The sequence below is a fragment of the Dermacentor albipictus genome, chromosome 10, assembly GCF_038994185.2.
Source record: "Dermacentor albipictus isolate Rhodes 1998 colony chromosome 10, USDA_Dalb.pri_finalv2, whole genome shotgun sequence".
Classification (NCBI taxonomy): Eukaryota; Metazoa; Arthropoda; class Arachnida; order Ixodida; family Ixodidae; genus Dermacentor; species Dermacentor albipictus.
This window is the reverse complement of record NC_091830.1, coordinates 4,241,436-4,260,069: the sequence shown is the minus strand read 5'-3', so window position 1 is coordinate 4,260,069 and position 18,634 is coordinate 4,241,436. Positions and strand designations below refer to the sequence as shown.

The 18,634-nt window shown below is 46.5% G+C and overlaps 1 protein-coding gene and 1 pseudogene across 4 annotated transcripts in view; both read left to right on the top strand.

Annotated features, from left to right (window-relative positions):
- Nucleotides 1-3,390: 3,390 nt before the first annotated feature.
- The window catches only part of LOC139050945 (arginine-glutamic acid dipeptide repeats protein-like), a 75,417-nt gene continuing 60,173 nt past the window's right edge, over nt 3,391-18,634 (top strand). The window contains exon 1 of one of the 4 annotated variants that reach the window (XM_070527826.1): nt 3,391-3,866. Coding sequence is in view for 3 of the 4 variants with exons in the window: in XM_070527825.1 (XP_070383926.1) it covers nt 5,678-5,747 (70 nt within the window). In the remaining variant the exon portion in view is untranslated. Of the gene's footprint in view, nt 3,867-5,436; nt 5,748-18,634 lie in introns of those variants that run through there. The other 3 variants (XM_070527825.1, XM_070527822.1, XM_070527824.1) reach the window with 3 other exon arrangements.
- On the top strand, nt 4,073-4,252 carry LOC139051103 (U2 spliceosomal RNA; annotated as a pseudogene).

The window sequence follows — 18,634 nt, the reverse complement described above, 5'->3', positions numbered from 1 at the left end:
CACTCGTGATGGAGAGCTTGCAACATCGCCAAGGAGCGGGAAAGGGTGAAGAAAGGAATGAAGAAGAAAGACATGGTCCAGGCCCAGCTATAGCGACACCATGCAGGCCGACGACGAGGCACACGCAGGCCAAACATGCAGGGGTGCTGAAATACGGGCTGGGAGGTCAATGTCCAAGGCGAAGTTCATTAAGCCTTGGAACGCTCTGCTGCGAAAAGTGCGGCTGTCCTCTGTTCTTTAAATTTAAAAGTTAATTATTACAGACGGGCTGAATTGCCATATACGGACTGACGCTGCACGGGACTGTGTCAAGTTTGGCGCCAACGCCGACTGTTACTTTACTCGCGGTATACCTCTCCGCCTTTCGCATCTCATTTATCTCTTCCTCTCTACTCGTGGTAATGCATCGCGGGAAAACAGGTGTGAGGCTGCCTCAATACAAAACGCGGTTGCAACCAGGAACCCTGACCGATACAACATGCCCAGTAGTGATGTCTTGTTTACACGAGCTCAACGCGAACGGGTTCAGTCGGAAGCCGATGCCCGCCAATTCATCACTTGCAGACGGGTTGACTGAACTTGCCTCGACGCTCGGTCGGCCCGACCCGCTATAGCGTTTATACATATTGGACCCGATAAGCCGAATCGACTCGACTTCGTCGGGTTCACGTAAACGAATAACACAAATGAGGGTCATCCGGGCTAGTTTACAAGGTTTCCTGGCAAAAAAAAAAGAAGAAAAAAATGCGATCCAAGTTTACAGGAAATGGTCGACACGGACACTTGTATTTTATATAAAGATGAAGAGCAGGTATAAATGCCCTTCGTATCATTGCGTCCTTTAGAGTGCAATTGACGTTCGCCACGGATAGCAACGTGCCACTCCAGCAGATTGTGGGACAACAGCACAGATCCTCGCGAGTAACAAGGTTCCGGATCCGCAACGCTTAGGTTTTCGAAGGAAGAAATCTTAAAAAAAAAAAAGAAGAGGGGGGGATCCGTGGGGATCGCACTGTTCGCCTGCTGCCCGGCGCATGTTTCTATCCTTATCTGTGGACTGTCTGCCGTTTCTTGGGAAGTACCTTTATAAGAAGAAAAGTTAAAGCCTTTCGAGGCTCCGCTTCGTCCTGCAAAATTTAAAGGGACTGACAACCGATTTCTAAAGACCGATTTTTTTATGGCGCAGCGCAAAGCTCACCCTCGGTAGTGTCTGCAGCCGTTACTTCCAAAAACGAATGGATATTTAGTAAACAGACTTTTTCGATCTGCGCAGCCTCTAAAAAAGTAAGAGTCCCTCCTCCAGCTAGCAACGATGAGAAGTGAGAGCAATGTCGATAGCCTGCCTCGCAAATTGTGAAATCAGCCCATCGTTCTCATTTCACAGGTGTGAGTGTAACTGTGGGTAACCACCTACATTTTGACCTTTTCAACCACTTTTGAAAACAAAAAGCTCTCGTAGTAAGTTCGCGTTGTTGTACAGACATTTTTTATATTTGTACCGCGTTTTTCCCCAAGTACGCGCATACGTCATGGCTAGCTCGCTCGTCATCGTTGTTTCGTCAATAGACGAGCCAAGCCAACTCATCGAAAACGAAGGCGAAGGCAGTGCCGCTTTTCTGCTTGCTACAAACGAAGGTTTTTCTGCACACTGTAAGTGAGCAAAAACTTATAATAATAAAAAAGTATACTGCATTTCAATACCATTGAAAAGACCAGGAACCGCGTATATGAAGTCACGTGGTGGACCTCTTATGCACTTCCCGCGTGGTGCGAGAAATGTCATTTTCCGTCATTTTTAGTGGTTCATTAAAAACATACATCCACGTTTAATGAGAAAACATGGCTTGTTTTAGCCACTACGATAAAAAAATCATTCCATGAGCGGGGTTATCTCGATTCATGTGCCGAGAGGTTGTCTGGCCCTTTAACTTAAGTACCTTGGCCCTTAAGTCTCCTCCAAGGAAGAAACGCATGCTATGTTAAATCCTCCTTTTCTTTTTTAATATCTCCTACATTTCATTCACATTCTTCTCGGTCTGAACCATTCGTACAATCTATTCTTTCACTCCCAGTATTGTCTTTTCTTTATCTCCGCTTCTTTTCCTGTATAATTCTTATCTACGCGTTTCCCACAACCACCGGATAATTTACTATATGCGCATGCACTTATGCAATGCAGCGAAAGCTCGCGTCGGCAAACGGGAGAAAACGTAGCAGGAGCGAGAGGTTGTGTAGGAGCATATCTGATCGGAAAATTGTAGCACAAAATATGTGGGAGCGCGCGATCGTTGATCATATAACAGCAAAATAATTTAACTATCTTGACAACAGGTGCGTCTCGTATATAATGTTTTACAATGTTTGTTTATAGGGATGATGTTTCGTTCTGTCCCAAATATTATTGCACATGCGCTGATTTCCTCATTTTTTTTTTTCTGGGAATAAATTCAAGAATGAAGCAGGAACCACATGTACGCGCCCGAGAATTCTCCTGGCCACACCCGCGACGGGGGACACCTGAACAGCGGCCAGAAGAGGGGCGCAGCCTAAGGGAAAGTAAACAAGAATAGCGACTATCAGGGCAATTTACTCGGAACATTTAGCACCCTCCCCCCGGCACCCCCCGAGCAGGGTGCATCATGAGTGCAAGTCACAGGGCACCTATAGGTCATTGTGCCATTGTGCCCACAAGCCATTGTGGACAGAGTGGGATTCCAGAAATTTGAAAGCTCCCCATTTTTGTTCCCCGGTCAGTGTGGAGGCGTTTTCGAAGCGGACACACAACCTGCCTTCGCCTCCCCCAGCTGCATACGTCGACGCCTTGCAGGCCAGCTGGTTCAGAGACGTGATGGAACGCTGCGCCGATCCGCGAAGTCGGACAGCGGGGAGAGCACAGCTGCAAAGCCTGAAAAATGTCACCGATATGTGGCGATGCACGTGCACTGCTGGAGGTGTCCTTGCCAGCCAGGTCTTTTAAAAGCTACACCGTTATTGCCACGCACGACAAATGCAGCGAGGAATCATCGAAGCGTTCCATATTGCAGTACTATCAAACGGCACGTGTGCTAGCGCACGGCCCATACCACTAGGTAACAAAGAAATCTAGTTTGTGAAAACGAAAGAAACGGAAGTGATGCGCACGCGACTTGAAAAGAGCCATATGACCGTGCACCTTGCTTACTCTCGCTACGTATTCTTTTTGTTTTCCTCCCTGTCATTAAACATTCGTTAGTCTGCGCTTCGTGTATGTCTATATATAGTAGTCTAGTAGTATGAGTATACAGTAGTTCTTTACGCCCACATGCAGCATTCCTTCGCGGCGCAGTGTTCGATATCAGCTGTATAGATATGCGCGCCACTCATTCGTGTCCCCTCACGAAACCCTTCGGCAGAGGAGAGGGGGAAAACTTTATTGTACGAAGCTGCTCGAGTGCACAAGCGCTTTTGTTCAGCCGTGGTTGCCTTTTCCACACTCTGGCTGACGCCAGCGCGTGCATGTGGGTCTGTTCGTGCTGTCCGCTTCTTACACGCCCGTTTCATGCTTGTGATTTCCCTTTCAACTGCAAGCGGCCAATTCGCTCTGCGAGAAACCACGCGCAGAGCCAACAAGAGAGCCAGCAGAATGGCTCCGCTACGGTGGCTAGAAGGGAGCCACCGTAGCTCCGCCTGTGACCGGCTCTCGAGACCGACCTTCGCCGCACTGAATCGAGCCGAAGAATTCGCACTTGTGTGCGACCCAAACAACTGGCCCGAGCCAACGCATTTCTGTCCTCCACTTCGTTTCCCGAAAGCACGTGAAAAATCGTGAGTCACTCCACTCTGTGAAGACGCATGACCAGCGAAGCTGTTTAGCACACGACACGGAGGTGAGTGACAGAGAATTTTGAACAAAGGTACGAACTCATTTACCGTGACTTTTGTACACATTCGCGTGGACGACGGGACCGCCACCCCGAGCAACCCGAGGAAACTAGACACGCGTGACGTTTCGACGGGACCGCCACCGACGGAGAGCGGAAGGAAAGGAGATACGCAAGTTCTTGGAACGCCGGCAAAGAGACGGCGCGTAGACATGTTTGACGCGGGCGAAAGTGTACTTTCTGTTCTTATCAGCTTAATATCTGATACGGATTCTATTTGGACGGAAGATGCTAACCTTATTTTTGCAAGTTGACGGAGTGCTTGAAGCCTGCTTCACCTCCTACTAGGGTCGGCCCGGTATTGCACTATTTCTGGAATCGGCGCACAGTTTTTGCACACGCGGAAGAAAAATGCACGGAACCCTAAAACAGCTTCGCTGTGAAATTCGGACCCATCTGGAACCACTCTCCACTGTGGCGGCATCACGTTGGTCTGACATAAAATGTGGGCAGATTCCGAAGGCAGTGCAATCAACACAGCGTCACGAGGGAAGGGCGCGAGAACTGGCGCCAGGCGTTCGAACAAACAAAAATTGGGAGTACGCGCGTAAGCTTCGCCTTTTAAGAGTGGAACGCGACAGCATTAAAAGATCCCCGACTGCTTCTCACACTTCCCGGGAACTGTAGCTTATGTAACCATAATGTTTATCGGGAAACGCTGGCGCCGAACGCCATGCACGAAAAGAAGCTTTCGTGTTTTCTTTTTTTTTCTTTTTTTAAGTGGTGCAAGGAACCGAGCGGGCCGCGGCGCTTCAAAACAGGCCTCGAACGGCAGCTTGAAAGGGGGTTTGTGCTTGGGTTTCCGCGTTTCTCGTATATTGAAGTTACAATCCGGCGCTATAATATTTAACGAATTTTCTGGCGCATCTTACTTTGAGAAATTCAGTTAGTTCAGTAACGCCTATGCGCCACGGGGAGGGTCTGCGTGGTTCGGAATGTTTTTCTCGGACGCCGGTTTTTCTGCGAGACGGGGCCCGTACGGCGCCGTCACGTTAAAACGACTTTGTCCCGAGAAGAGCATGTGTGCTGCTGTGCTTATCAGCTGGAAGTCGTACAGGTTCGATCCCACTGTCGGTCACGCCTACCCGCCTTGGAGGTGTCTATGAAGGAAACTCTATGGTGTGTTGACCGAGCGCGTCTCAGTGTGCAGGAGGTTACCTTGATAAACGAGAGTGGTCAAAGTCACCCATGACGCACCCGCGCGCAGCTGCCTAGGCGTCACAACCATCGGATGCAAGTACATGGGGCAGCGTACTTTCGCGGTGCTCACTTATGGGCTGATCGTTCTCCCGGTTCAGGGGATTATTAACGGTCCAGAAGATTATTCGTAGCTGGGTGTTTTATCAAGAGCAAACAGCTCGCGTGAGATGACTTATCGAGTTATACTATCAATTGAGCCGATTCGCGTTTGCATGAATGCGACCATATTCATGTGCGGCAGGAAAGTGCAGATCGGTACGGGTGGTAAGTTGACTCACGCGAAGCAACTAAACGCAGTCGTATCGTATCTAGGGAGAGGGGAAGAGCGAGACTTCCGCAAAAAGAGAGCCGTGCATAGCACCCCCAAGAGCAGCAGAAGATGGCGCCGATCTTTCCTGGCGCATGAAACCAGTCCCCTCCACCACGCGCATTCGCCGGAAACGCGTCCGCCTTGTTTAGGACAAGAGGGGCGCGAGCGTGCGTCAGGTGCGTGAAATTGCCACGACGCGGCCGGCAGTCACAATACGCGTGCTGCTTCGCTCAACACGTGCTTGGACATGCCCAAGACCAGGACTCGGTGGGCCACTTCAACGAAAGCCCGGAGCCAGTGCACCAGCCATCAGAATGGTATGCGCGGCACGCTTCTTATTTCGCTGTCGAACACGCCTCGTGCAACACGAATCGAGCAAAGACAACACGCTTTTATTGCGTCGTCGTCGTGCTGCTTTGCTTCCAGAATTTTTCTGTAAGCACGATGACGCGAGTTTACCTGTTTACGTGTTATTGATGATTACCTTTCTCTTTCTTTTTTTTAACATGATGTCGGAGCATGCGTGGTACGATAGCGTTCTATGCAGTTGTCCCATTTTTCATACGAACATGCCTGATACACGCTCTGGGCTTGAATATCTGGGCGTGAATATTGGTGTTTTCCGAATGAAGAGAAATCGGTTTAATACTTATCGAGGGTTCACGTTGCAAAGGTATGTGCACTATAGACAGTGCCGGACGCTGTGTACTAGACAGTTCCAGGTAATTTCAACTGTCTGTGGTTCTTTAATTTGAACCACGTGTAAAGCACCAACTGGAAAAGTGCGTTTGGAAACTGCAATTGCTGCCACATTCGCAATGGTTCCACGGAAGTGTCGTGATTCAGACGAAGATGTGGCGCAGCGTCTTTCACTTCTTCCCCCAAAGCGGCGTTCTAAGGCGGCTTCTTTCTTTCTTTTTTGAAGATGAAACGTTTTTCAGTTTGGTCAGAGGGGGTCGCTTACTAAAATCGCATGTAACTAGAACATGTGGTATTGCTATCGCTGCTATCTTTGCGACCGCTCTACGGCCACTTTGGCATCGGCAGACACACAGAGAAAGAAAAGTCATTACTCGATCATGCATGTTTTGCGTGCGCAGATAGCATCGTTGTAGCGCCATGCATGGCGCAGTCGGAGGTAAATTTAGCCTCGCACTCGACGTTCAGGTATGTAGGTGAGGCTCGGCAGTCCATCTGTGCAAGCAGGAGTGGTCGCGCTTGAGAGAGCTCGATCACCATGTCACAGATAGGTATGATTTGACAAACTGAAACATACAAGTGTGCAAACTGTTGCAGAAATTTCACGCTAGATCAGCTTTGCGGCCTCTGCGTTCGACAGGCAGAAATGTCGTGAAGAGACTCGGGCCGCAAAACGGAGGGATACGCAACGGCGGTTCACTGTACCCCTTCGACCACGGCGAAGCGCGGCCGTCTCCGTGTGGAGCGCAGCGATGTATGTATACTCTGCCCAAACACCCACTGCAGGGCAAACGGGCCCGCTACATTACAGGCTCATAGGCTCCCTATAAAGGAAGCCTATCCAGTAACTCTAACCTCCACTAGCTGTAACATATGCTAGCTTTTCTTTTTTCAATGCATGAGTAAGCGTAATGTGTACGCAGTTACGCCATTTCTCATTGTACGCTCGTGCCCATACAATCTCTGCAGCACGAACAAGTCGTTTCACTGCAGCATACCCGGTTGATAAAGCTTAAATAGCATGTGTCGCGCTACGTTGCTTGAATGCTAATCGCATTGCCGACGACTATTATTGTGCGACCGGGCTCTGCCGTGATTTCTTTAGGAAGGGGAGGGCGAGCGCGGTCAGAGAAGAAGCGAAAAGTTTCATCTGAAAAAAAAAAAGGAAAGGTGAAAACTTTTTTTTTTTACAACCTGACGCATTCAAATGAGCAGCGGCGCTTACTAAGCCACACAGTGAACAATCTAAACCTATATTGTGGCTCCAATATCTCTTATTCCTTAAACAATTACTGAATCGCCCTTCCCGCGTTGTGCGCATGCTATGTTGCTTCTCAATTGCAAATACCGTGGAAAGCCTTAGGTCAGAAGTTTGCTAGTGTGATATACACGATGTCGAACTTAACTCACTTTCGAAGAGCCGCTAATCAACATGGCATCCTTGTTCGATCAAGAGGTGTTTGATCTGAACTCGACACCATGGCTTTGTGGTAGATCAGCGCTGTATACACGCGGCAGCTGTGTTTATTTGATCACACACGAGACTCCATGACACCGACAGACCCAAGCAGATCTCCTTTCTGTGCTAGAAGACACCTTTGTCAGAAGTATACACGACATCGTCATCGTGCTCGCCTCCGTGTAGTTCGCACAGGCTTATATAAGGCTAGAAGCTCCGATAGATATGAATAATTGCTCTCTCCTGACATGTGCTCCTGGCCTGCATTTCTGCAGCTCAGAAGACTGCAGAGTTGTTTTGTAAAGGCACGGCCACACTTGAGGAAAAACGCGTACCGCGGAAGCGGCCGTGCGAGTGACGGCTCTCGGAGCTATTTCTCGCGGCATGCCGCCGAGAGACGAGTCCAACGAGAGCGACCGCTTCAGTCACGTGACCACGAGGCGGCTGATGTCACCAGGAACGGCCAGATAGCTAGTTTGGCACTCGCGTTCAGCGGGTGTAGTTTACCCTATCGAGGAGCGGCGACACCTTCATGATTTCAAAAAGGAGCATTCCTACTGTATAGTATGAATGCTCCTTATCGAGTGCATGTTAATTGATAACTGCGTATAAGGTTCCTCAATTCTCGCGGGACTGCCGCGACGGCTGCCCGCCAGCATACAGGTTGTCTCACATAACTTGAGCCAAAGTTTTAAAAATGAAAGGCACTCTGGACGCGAGTTGAACCGAACGCATAATGTTGGCACTGGCCTAGAGTTACTCAGGCTATTTTTTATTTCCCCCTTAACCAGCGGATCAGTTATGTTTAATTAATCAACTTTTTAAGTATTGACTGCAGACCCCAAGTGTGACACACAAAGTTGTAGAGCACCTTGAGAAACAATAAATTGTTTCCAACACGATATATCTCACGTGGTCCTTTCTTCCGCGTTCCAAAGAAAGCCCGCGAAATATTAAAAAAAAGATACAACGTGACTGGGCGTTTGCGCATTGTTATTGTGCTGATCAATGGTGCGATGGCTGAACAAGGTTGGCTGCAGCAAGACTGGCCCGCGACAGGGCGTTATGCCTGGTGTTGGTATCTGGGCATGCGGTTCTTATCGCATGACGGTGCAAATGCATGCTGCTGACTGAGCAATGCCGAAGCGATAAAGCGTCTAAGGCCCCGAAAAAGACGAAAGCAGCATTTTGATTCTGCTTGAAAGAAGGAAAGGGGAAGCACGTGGGAACGATGGAAGGCGATGACGGCTGCTACAATTTTGCCTTTGTACACAAATGACCTTGTAGTAGTTTTCGAATTGAACGATGATGCTACAACTTTAAACCTTAGGGCTCGAATAACAGCGGATAAAGCACACGGGGACAAAACTAAATAATGGTAAAAAAAAGCCTTGATTATATTCAAGAAAGATTACGCATGTCTTCGTCAGACCATGACTCTTCGCACTGGCCCTATCTTTCTCCTTCTCCCACTTACCAAACGTTTTGAGCAACCAACTTTACTAGCCTTCACCAGCCAAGCTTAGCCGCGTTAGGCCTACGAGCCATAAAATCCACAATCGAATTCAAAATAAGCGGCGCCTAATGAGTCAATCTTCATAACACACGCTAGTTAAGAGAAAGCGATAACCGCAGTCACTTCTCCTAGCTTGCGAACTTCACGCGTTACCGCAAATCGAACTGAATTTTGCGCTAGGTTAGAGCCGTCGCTCCGATGGGTGCCGCCATGTTTGCCGACGCAAAGCTTTTGGGGACGCTATTTGGGCTCCCGCTAAATCGGTGAAATAGCGTTCCCAACGCAAAACCCAAACGGAGTTTGCGTCTTGCACATGCGCAGTGGCTTCGACGCTATTTCTTTGGGGCCCCAAAACGTTGGGGCCCCTATTCTAAAACTCTCTAGTGTCTATTACTACGAGCTTAGCATTTGTGCCGCGTGCGTTTATTCTGAGCCGTGATCCGGCGGCAGAAAATTACGCTACGCTACAGGAATTGGCGAGATTGCAGGCTTGCAAAAAAGAAAAAAAGGAAAGAAAGGAAAGGGAAACATTCTTCAAAATAAGTTTGTGAAAACACAAAGCAAAATAAATGTAACTCTTATGCTATTTAATGTCAAGAGTATGTATTTTAAAACTATGAATGAAGCATTTTTGTACCTTTCCTGCATAGATCGTCTTCTCGCCCCAGCTTTGTAATGGTTTCGATAAATTATTATTATTTTTCTTTTGCTATGTACTTGTTAAATAGCAAATGATTCATTTTGAACGTGGAAAACGAGTATTGAATGTGCCGTGTACATGTAAACCAGCGCGAAATCCATGCAAAGCTGCTCTTTTGTCCCTTACAATGAAGCTAAAAAGCAGACGACGCGCAGCATTGCTGAAGGCACGGGATTAATTTTTTTTCGCGATCCGACATGTGCTGTGGCATTCCAACCACGAGAGCTCTACCAAACCAGTTATCAAATTACGAAAGTCTTTATACCGAGAATCACGCATTCTTGAAGCACGGTGTTTTGAGCGGGACTTTAGACGCGGAGTCAATCGGCTGTCGCGCTTCGGTCATCTGAGCACGGCCCACCCTATGGGTGACGAACTAAACAATGCATCGACGTGGTGCAGCTGGTTGAACGTAGTCTGGAATGCGGGAGAGGCGCGCCTTGGATGGGACCGAAGCGGGCCGCTGCTACAGTCGGAGCACTTTGCTAGCAGTCGGGTGAAGGAAACACTTGGCACAGCTGCTAAGCTGAAGACTGTCCGTTCTGACAAACGCAAACTCACAACCGGCGGGTGCAGCGCAGGAGCCTTTGATATAGGCGCGAATCTCCGCACCGTCACAGGCATCGTGAATGGTTTGTCTGGCCGACCCTGCTCTGCTTTCATTCGCTCACCCAGAGGCACTTGTGTGCCTCTCCGACAGCTATACGCGCTCCTTGCGCTTCTTTGTTCGTGTAGCGGCGGCGACATAACGCAACGAAAGCGACGAAAGGGCAGAGGGGCTGAAGGGCGATCGATGAGGCCTTCAACGGTAGCGAACTAACGCAATATTATTGATAGCATAGCCGACAGTACAGCTATGGAAAGCCTCTTTAACACTACCGAAAGTTCCAATGAACTGTAGATAGTCAATTTACCGAAACTACAATCGATTTAATTTTCTTTGCTGTCTTCTGACCCTCTACGTCCGTCTATGCTGTTCACGCCTCATGAGACGCTATTTTTCCTCCTTGCTTTCCGGCGTTCAAGAAGGCGATTCGGGTGAGTTGGTTATGCATTGAGGAATTCTTTATATAATAATAATAATAATAATAATAATAATAATAATAATAATAATAATAATAATAATAATAATAATAATAATAATAATAATAATAATAATAATAATAACAATAACAATAATAATAACAATAATAATAACAATAACAACAACAATAATAATAATAATAATAATAATAATAATAATAATAATAATAATAATAATAATAATAATAATAATAATAATAATAATAATAATAATAATAATAATAATAATAATAATAATTAACAATGGGGTAGTTAAGCAATTATTTACGAATTACTTGAACATCTTAGCTGACTATGGTATTGAGTCGTTTATTAACCAGGCTACACGAGAGGAGCTTCTTTTGTCTCGTGTTGTGACTTCCTGTATTGACCACGTGATGGTCCGTTCAATAGATTTTTCAAATATCAGTTCCGTCCGAGTGACGAAAAAGCTGGCAGACCACTATTTTATAGGATGCCAGCTTTCATTCCCAAGTTCCCAGCAATCCCAATGTAAAGAATCCCAATATATTGAAATATTTGATTACTTTAATTTTGACCGACTAGTTTCCCACTATGACTGGAACGCAATGCTAACAAATAGCTGTCCGAACAGTGTATATAATAATTATAGTAATTATATATATATATATATATATATATATATATATATATATATATATATATATATCTTTCCTTAAGAATTATTTGCACGGTCGAATTCAAGTAGTAGTTCTCGGAAATATTAAAAGCAAACCTAGACAGTTGAGCGCTGGAGTTCCCCAAGGGTCGATTTTAGCTCCCCTTTTATTCAACTTGTACGTTAATGATCTCAGTCAAGCAATTTTTCGCTGTCGGGTGTTTCAATACGCAGATGACACGCTTTTAGTATCTCGTCACACTAATTACCATCAAGCCGTTGCGGAATTACAAACTGACACTACAAATGGTATCACTTGGTACCGTAAAAACTTAATTTCTATTAACCAGAATAAAACTAAATTAGTATGTTTTCACGATCCACTGAAATCTATTCCTGTCATCACTCCACTGTTTCTTCATTCTCCTCTGTGTAACAATTGCTCTTGCTCTCCTATTCCATACCTCTCAAGTGTCAATTATCTCGGTGTTCATTTCGATTCTAACATGTCCTGGAACACTCACTTGGCTAACGTTTGTGAAAGGCTGCGCAAAATAGCCTGCCTACTGCATTCTATTAAAGCACTATGCCCAATTTACGTAAGGAAAACAATAGCACATGCATTAGCGTACAGTGTGCTAAGATATGGAATCTGTTCTTTTTATTTCTGTTCAGTGTTTTGGCGCAATAAAGTTGATTCTTTACTAAAATCCATAATTCGGGCGGTGATGTATGGTGTGCACATTACTAACAATTCCAGTCTTTTTTCATGCTCGCACATGCCCTCGTTCAGGCTGTTATTCAAAGAAACGGTAATCCTTTTGTATATATGGAACAATGAGTTCTGCCTCCCGTATGTCCCCGCCAGAGCATTACGTACACGTGACCGCTTTACCTTACCAAGAGTAAGGACAAGATATGGCAAACGTGTCCGTGCCTTCTATGTACCTGATGTATTAAATGACCTGCCAGAAAAAGTTTTATCTTCCAGCACACGGAAAGAAGTTAAATCTTACATTTTTGATTTGTATGTGTAATTTGGTTTCTTTTCTTCCTTTCTTTCTTTCTTTCTTTCTTTAGTTTTATTTTTGAGTTTTGTACATAACTGATTTACTGTGCCGCTCCCTGGCTTGCTCCATTCTGCCGAGCGCTGCCCCACAAGCCCATTGTTGGCTTGGGCAGGCTCGTATTTGTATGTAATTTTCGAAATAAATAAATCATTTATATATATATATATATATATATATATATATATATATATATAATTTAGCAAATGCGGTAGCGTTTGCTAAATTTCTGCCATAAGGATTATATCGATTATATTGCACAATCTCGATTACCTTCCTTTACATGATCGTTCCAATTAGCAGAGAAATAAACTCCCAACACTTCGATGCTCTCTACTATACTGCTGTCATATGAGTGACAAGGGTTACTTTTGGTGCGGGAACAACTTTTTTTCTTCTTTTTTTGTGTTTGCAGTAAGATAGTTTGTTTTTGTTACAGGTGAAGAAGTCACGCAACGCCGCCTCGTTGCAGACTCCGTTCGGCTGTTGCACCCACTGTGAACACTGCGGTGTCGCTCGCGTAACGTACGAGAGAAAGATTCGGTGTTACGCAATAAGAGATCGCTGACGTAACCACCGGAGAGGAGCGGTCCTAGAATGCTTTTCCGGGCACATCGATGCCGACGCGTTCAATGCCAGGGGAACGTTCTGCTACGGACGTTGTACGCGCGTGAGCACGAGGGCGATGCCGTGGAATCCACGCGACCGTTGTTCGCCAAGAAGGCTGTTTCGCTGCAATGGACGTTGTGCCGTTAGCAGGTCCACAGATATTCCCAACGTTAAGCACTGAGCACGAGGACGCGGGATCGAATCCCGGCCACGGCGGCCGCATTTCGATGGGGGCGAAATGCGAGAACACCCGCGTACTACTTATATTTAGGGGCACGTTAAAGATCCCCTTGTGGTCAAAATTAATCCGCAGTCCCCCACTACGGCGTGCCTCGTAATCAGAAAGTGGTTTTGGCACGTATAAAACCCCATAATTTTGTTTCCCCCAACGTCAAGCATTCGTTAAGCAGCTGCAAAGCCTCCTTCGCGGGTACGGCTTCGGCCAACTCGAGCGCGCTTTTCAGTAGCGAGCGAATGCCGACGGTGCCGTACCTTCTCGCGACGTGCCTTGCGTGTCCGACGGGGACGCAGGCAGGCAAACACGGTCGGCGCCGGAGCTGGCCACTCATCGCGGCCGCGCGGCCTCCCGCGGTCAAGCCCCGACTCGGGGCGCCTCTTGTTCGCTCTGCGCGGCCCGCCTGCCGCGTTGGGCGCTGAAACGACTTCGTTATCGCGAAGACGAAGGCAGAGTGACAGGCGCCGTCTGCTGGTGCGCGACCTGTTTGCTCTCCGCTTTGGTCGCGGATATTAGCTTTCCCCCCGAGATGCTCGGCGTGTTTCTCGAACGCTGTTTCGAACTGTGAAGTGGGCATCTTGGAAACGAAGGCGAGGGGAGTGGGGGCAAGCGCCTCTTGAAAAGGTGAATGCGAGAGCTTCGGTTCCGGAACGTTTTTTCACTTCTCGGCCGAGAGGGGCCGGCAAGTAAATGTTGCCCCCCTGTTTTCTTTTCTTCATTTTTATTTGGTTCTGTACTTGTACGGAGGTATAAGTACTTGCAAGGCTATATTGACGAAATGAGTACGGTTATGCGATTATTGGAACAATGAATTGAAAATAAATAATCGAATCAGGCTAGATATAGTAAGAGCACGGCCTCACTTTCTCGGACCGCGGACTATGCTCATCGATGCAGTAGCGGGGAATTGCTCGACAAACGGCGGCACAGCGTTCTCGGGTGCCTCTGCAACGCCCTGCTAACGAAAACGCGGTGAGTGCACAAAGCCTCCTGCCACCCGATGCGTGTATTGCGGAGAAGATGCACTGATAGTAAATGGCGCCGTATCACATGAAGTTGCGACTAAACTTTTTCCTCTCCTAAAGCAAAAATTACTCCGATCGAACTTTCGGAAACAAATTTTTAAATGTCCCTCTGTGAAACGGGCAACCTGTCATAATTTTAGATCGGCCATCTTTATCCAGTATACTACATACATCACTGAGATGGCCCGTATTTACAGGTGAAAAGGCGAGACAAATGCAAGTTTCGCTATTGTGGGATAATTTTTCTCCAATATTTTGTGGTTGTTGCATGCCTAAATTTTTTATCCAATTATTTGAACACAAAACTGCCAGGAATAGGAACGAATGTGAAGTTTTTATAGATATGTGGAAACTTCTCCGTATTGTCCTTTTTCTCCACATAATTAATATAATAAATATAAGATCGGCGCCGCACAAAAGAATGTCCATAGCAAGACACAGTGTTTCTAAAGTACTGAGATGAAATTTCTGCTTACACTGAATTATATTCATTTATATTCTTCTTTTCCTTCTAGATCACACTTTGCTCTTAAGTTTTCGGCTGGCACGTTTGGCGTGGAATGGCCCACTGGTATTAGAAGATGATCCGCAGCCATCCGTACGGACAATCTTCAACGGCTTTCCGCCGCCATCTAAGCATGTCACGTTGGCTGAACTCAAGCCATTCGAGATTACCTTCTTGTGCCCGTTTTGCACCGTGAGGGCTGCCTATTGCAGTGGTGAGAGGCGCTAGCCTCGCCTCTACAAATATAGTCTAAGACAGGGAGAAAACTCATGGAATGGGTAGGAATCCAATGCGACAGGGGTGCCCCGACTGACAAGAAGGACATTCCGTTGGACGTGCGTAAACGCTTCCGAATCGCCCCCTCCCCCCCCTACCGAATAATATGCGTCCTATCTACAACAAAGAGAGGAGAGATCACAGGGCTAAGGCTCTAGTAATAAACTTAAAAACACACCGGCGCATAAAGTAGCGTACGTGGATGCCGCCGTGGTCGATGGCGACAGGTGCGTTAAGATAGCGTGCTCCAAGTGCACGAGGTACGCCCGTACAGCCGAGGAGCTTGCAGTCGCGCTCGCTTGTGCGGGTACAAAAGCGGGAGTAATATTATGTGACAACCAATTAGCTATCCGAAATTTTAACAAAGGGAGAATTTCGGAAGAGGCCCTTCAAAACATTGCAATATCCTGCTCCCACGTGAATGTGGTTACGTTACGACACAGTATCCTCCTGGGAAATGAAACCGCAACTGACCGTAGGAAAGCTGTTATGCTAAGTTATTCATGACCATCTGAGACTTGTCAGTATTTTTTCTAGGGTTCAAAGCACAAGACCTTCAGTTAACGATAAAAACGTATCGTCAACATCATGTCAGTATCCTTTAAACACAAAACAAAGTTATTCTGTGCTAACCACTGTTTTGTTTGTTATTCTTTGGTTAATGTACTATCGTAGACGGGTGAAACCCGAAACAGAAATCGTTCTTTCGTTACAGCTTTCGCCACCCCTTGTAATATTCATATGACTTCGGTTTTACAGTTTGGGGCCAACTTTACTATAGGCGCGGTCAGTTGGAAAACTCGCTCGGAGAGATCGCCAAGCCTGTCGCCTATCCGAAGGTGTTGCTATCATTATCATAATCATAAGCATCATCAGCCTATCTTATGCCCACTGCAGGACGAAGGCCTCTCCCTGCGATCTCCAATTACCCCTGTCCTGCGCCAACCGATTACAACTATTAATCGCGAATTTCCCAATTTCATTGCCCCACCTAGTCATCTGCCGTCCTGGACTGCGCTTCCCTTCTCTTAGTACACATTCTGTAACCCTGATAGTCCGCCGGTTATCTAACCTACGCATTACGTGACCTGTCCAGCGCCATTTTCTTTTTCTTAATGTCTATTAGAATATCGTCTATACCCGTTTGCTCTCTGATCCATGCCGCTCTCTTTCTGTCTCTTAAAGTTATGCCTATCATTCTTCGCTCCATCGCACTTTGCGCGGTCCTGAACTTGTTCTCCAGCTTCTTTGTCAGTCTCCCAGTCTCTGCCACATATGTCAGCACCGGTAAGATGCACTGACTGTACAATTTCGTCTTCAATGATAATGGTAAGCTTTCCGTTAGCACATGAGAATGTCTGCCGTATGTGCACCAACCCATTTTTATTCTTCTATGAATTTACTTCTCATGATCAGTGCTCGCTGTGATTAATTAGCCTAGGTAAACGTACTCCTTCACAGACTCTAGAGGCTGACTGGCCATCTTGAACTCAGATTGTTCCCTTGCCCGGTTATTCATCACCAGTGGCGTAGCTAGGTCGTCTGGCACCCGGGGCCCATGGGTCTTCTGTCCCCCCCCCCCCCCGGCTGTAGTCGAGGAAGGCGAGGATATCAACTTCCGGGTGTCTTCAGACGTATATTACACCCCCCCCCCCCCCCCCACTGGCCCCTTGCACCCGGGGCCCACGGACCCCCGGCCCCCCCTGTTGCTACGCCACTGTTCATCACTATCTTTGTTCTTCTGCATATATTACACTCTCTCTGTTAAGGTCCTCAATCATTTGTTGTAACTCGTTTGCAGTGTTGCTGAATAGAACAATGTCATCAGCAAACCGAAGGCTGCTGAACTATTCGCCGTCGATCCCTACTTCTAAGTCTTCCCAGTTTAATAGCTGGAATACTTCTTCCAAGCACGCAGTGAATAGCATTGGAGAGATTGTGTCTCCTTGTCTGACCCCTTTCTTTTTAGGTAGCTTCCTACTTTTCTTGCTAGCATATATATATATATATGTATATATATATATACTTGCAACCAGGTCACGTGGAACCATCCACGCCACAGACTACGCAGCATGTTTAGTCTACGCCCTCAGACGAGCTCTTTCTGCTTCTTTAGCTAACATACCGGGTGTTTCAGCAAACAATTTCAAAATCTTTAAATATTTCCTGTGGCAGATAGCCCAGTTCTAGTCCATGAGCTGGTTTACTCGAAGAGGCGGACATTACTTCCACCAGAAGTTGAAATTCATAATCGTCTAATCAACAAAAACTAACTAAGTTTTTAACTAATTACCTTATGGCACATATTGCAATTTACAAATTCTTACGGGTGAGACTGCAAGACACATTTGTGGATGACACCATTTACGAGATACCCGCCGTCAAACTTGCGGTAAAAATGCACTGTCGTTCCACTTAATTTCTTAAGTAAACGTCGTTTTATGAATTGAAGCACAAAAGTAACTGGAACGCCAATGCATTTCTTCGCAAAGCTCTCGGAAATTAATGTCTCGAAACTGGTGTCATCCTGAGAATTCGTTCCAAGTGGATCTGCCTAGCAAACTCCCCGGCTAGAATTGGTAAATTCCAATATGTGCTATAAGGTAATTAGTTAAAAACACAATTAGTGAACTTTTCTTTAATTAGTCGATTATGCATGTCAATTCTTGTGCAAGTATTATCCGCCTCTTCGAGTAGACCTGCTGATGGACTAGAATTGTTACCTTCGAGATGTCAGATAAACTTCGAGAAAGAAATGATGATGATTATGATGTGGCTTTTCCCTTTGTTTCGCGTGGGCGCAAGTTCTGCATCCTAGCCGGAAACCTCCGAGATGTCAGCGTCACCTATTGGCAAAGTTGGGAGATAGCCGCGACAATGACATATGGCCTCTGAGATCGGAAGGTCTCGCAGGCCAACTAAAACTAATAAACGTGCGCTGCTTAGCGCAGAGCGTACGCTATACTTTCTTATGTCGAGGTGTAGTGGGCCAGGCTGTAGCAGCATCAGAAAAAAATTACGGCCGGAACTCCATTAGCGTTGTCTTAAGTATGCGTAAGTATTGTGCCACCTGCTTATCTCCATGCAGCCCGGTGTCACTATCAATCGAATCAAACTTGATCCGACCAATATAAACCCTTATCAACCCCTTTCGGTCGTTATCTACCTTATCGAACTAGGTCCGACCCTTATCAACCCTTTTCAGTTATCAACCTTATCAGACTCGGTCCGACCCTTGTCTGTCGTTATCAAACTTATCGCAATCGATCCGATCTATATCAACCCTTATCTTTCCTTATCAACCTTACAAACTCTTATCGGTTCCTATCAACCTTATCAGACTTGATCTCACCCTTATCAACCCTCACCGGTCCTTGGGTGGAAGGGAACTGAGATAAGGTTTTGCCTGTA